The 1,913-nt window shown below is 39.3% G+C and overlaps 1 protein-coding gene across 1 annotated transcript; it reads left to right on the top strand.

Moving 5' to 3' along the window:
* On the top strand, positions 1 to 1,493 carry LOC139191211 (secreted RxLR effector protein 161-like). The gene is made up of 4 exons (XM_070811784.1): positions 1 to 23; positions 77 to 251; positions 534 to 629; positions 1,026 to 1,493. Exons 1-4 carry the CDS (start codon positions 1 to 3, stop codon positions 1,491 to 1,493), a joined length of 762 nt encoding a protein of 253 aa, XP_070667885.1.
* Positions 1,494 to 1,913: the final 420 nt, after the last annotated feature.

Below are 1,913 nucleotides of genomic sequence, written 5' to 3'. Positions count from 1 at the left end.
ATGTCCCCGCGGATATCCAAGAGGTACGTTCTCATACTCCAGATATTGTTGAAAATTCCTATATTTTACCTCATAGGCAAAACCGTGGGAAACCACCTAACAAGTTTTCTCCTGAAGGAAAAGTGAGATATGCAATTGCACAATATGTGTCCACTCAACGACTATCACCCAAGTACCAAGTCATGGCGAATCAAATGGCTGGGATTAAAATTCCAACAAAAGTGGAAGAGGCCTTGCAAGACCCCCGTTGGGTAGAAGCCATAGGAGTAGAAATGGAAGCCTTATAAAGAAACGAAACGTGGAATGTAGTGTCACTACCACAAAGGAAGAGATCAATGGGATGTAAATGGGTGTTCACCATAAAGCACAAGGTGGATGGGTCCATTAACAAATACAAGGGAAGATTGGTAGCTAAATGGCACACACAGACATGTGAAGTTGACTACCAAGAAACGTTTGCTCCGGTCGCAAATATGAATATTATTCGAGTCCTTTTATCTTTAGTAGCTAACCTAGACTGGCCTTTGAAACAGTTCGATGTGAAGAATGCTTTCTTACATGTAGATCTGGAAGAAAAAGTATACATGGATCTTCCACCAAGATATGAAACACCAAATGAAGCAGGGAAAGTATGTAGACTCTGAAAGGCTCTCTACGGACTCAAACAATCACCCAAAACATGTTTTGGAAGGTTCACTAAAACAGTGAAAAAGTACGACTATAAATAGGGAAATGCAGACCACACCATGTTCATGAAACGCATGTGAGGTCAAGTTACTTTGTTAATTATCTATGTGGATGATATAGTAGTTACTGGTGATAACACAGAAGAGATAAAAAGGCTGCAGAGGTATCTTTCATCAGAATTTGAGATGAAGGATCTATGAGGCTTGAAATACTTCTTAGGCATTGAAGTTGCTCGTTCTCGTGATGGTATTTACTTGTCTCAGCGGAAGTATGTTCTTGATTTTCTTTCTGAAACTGGAATGTTGGCTTGTAAACCAGTTGAAATTCCCATTGTGTAGAATCATCACCTGACGATATACCAGGATCAAGTTCCTACCAATAAAGAAAGATATCAGAGATTGGTAGGACGTTTGATTTACCTATCACTTACACGTCCGGATATTGTGTATGCAATTAGTGTTGTAAGTCAGTTCATGCATGCTCCTAGTGAGGATCGCATGGCAGCAATGATGCGTATACTGAGTTATTTGAAAGGTGTACTGGGTAGAGGACTGATCTTCAAGAAGCATAGACATATGGAGGTAAAGGGGTATATTGATGCTGATTGGGCAGGAAACATTACTGATCGCTCCACATCAGGCTACTTCACATTCGTAGCAGGAAATCTGGTAACTTCGAGAAGCAAGAAGCAAAATGTAGTGCCTAGATCCATGGCCGAGGCAGAGTACAAAGGCATGGCACATGAAATTTGTGAATTGTTATGGCTCAAGATTCTTCTCACTGAGATTGGGTTCAAGCCTCAATGAACTATGTTATTATACTGCAACAATCAAGCTGCAAGAGAAATAGCCAATAATCTTGTTTAACATGATTGTACAAAGCATGTGGAGGTAGATGGACACTTCATCAAATTGAGGTTAGATGTCAAATTGATTGATATTCCATACTTGAGGTCTGAAGACAATTAGCAGATGTGTTAACTCATGCGATTTCAGCAAAGGTGTTTCAAGACTCACTTGACAAGTTGGGCTTAGGAGATATCTATGCACCAACTTAAGGGGGAGTGTTGGTGTGAGTCAACCATTTAGTTTAGGAATGTAATCCTATAATTTATTCCTTGTATAATTGGGATTCTTATTTCCTATTATGTGGGATATTGTACAACTATATATTTACCTCCTAGAAAGAAGAATAAACATACAATTCAAACCCTAAACACTTTTATC

This window comes from Malus domestica, chromosome 14 (assembly GCF_042453785.1).
Source record: "Malus domestica chromosome 14, GDT2T_hap1".
Classification (NCBI taxonomy): domain Eukaryota; kingdom Viridiplantae; phylum Streptophyta; class Magnoliopsida; order Rosales; family Rosaceae; genus Malus; species Malus domestica.
The sequence above is the reverse complement of the archived record's forward strand: the minus strand, read 5'-3'. Positions and strand labels throughout refer to the sequence as shown.

What these genes read in the sequence shown, in the direction of transcription:
- LOC139191211 (XM_070811784.1), top strand. Translation starts at nt 1, where the DNA reads ATGTCCCCGCGGATATCCAAGAG. An exon ending in CCTTGCAAGACCCCCGTTGG is followed by an intron (nt 252 to 533) that starts GTAGAAGCCATA and finishes CCTTTGAAACAG; the next exon opens with TTCGATGTGAAGAATGCTTT. An exon ending in CACCAAATGAAGCAGGGAAA is followed by an intron (nt 630 to 1,025) that starts GTATGTAGACTC and finishes CCCATTGTGTAG; the next exon opens with AATCATCACCTGACGATATA.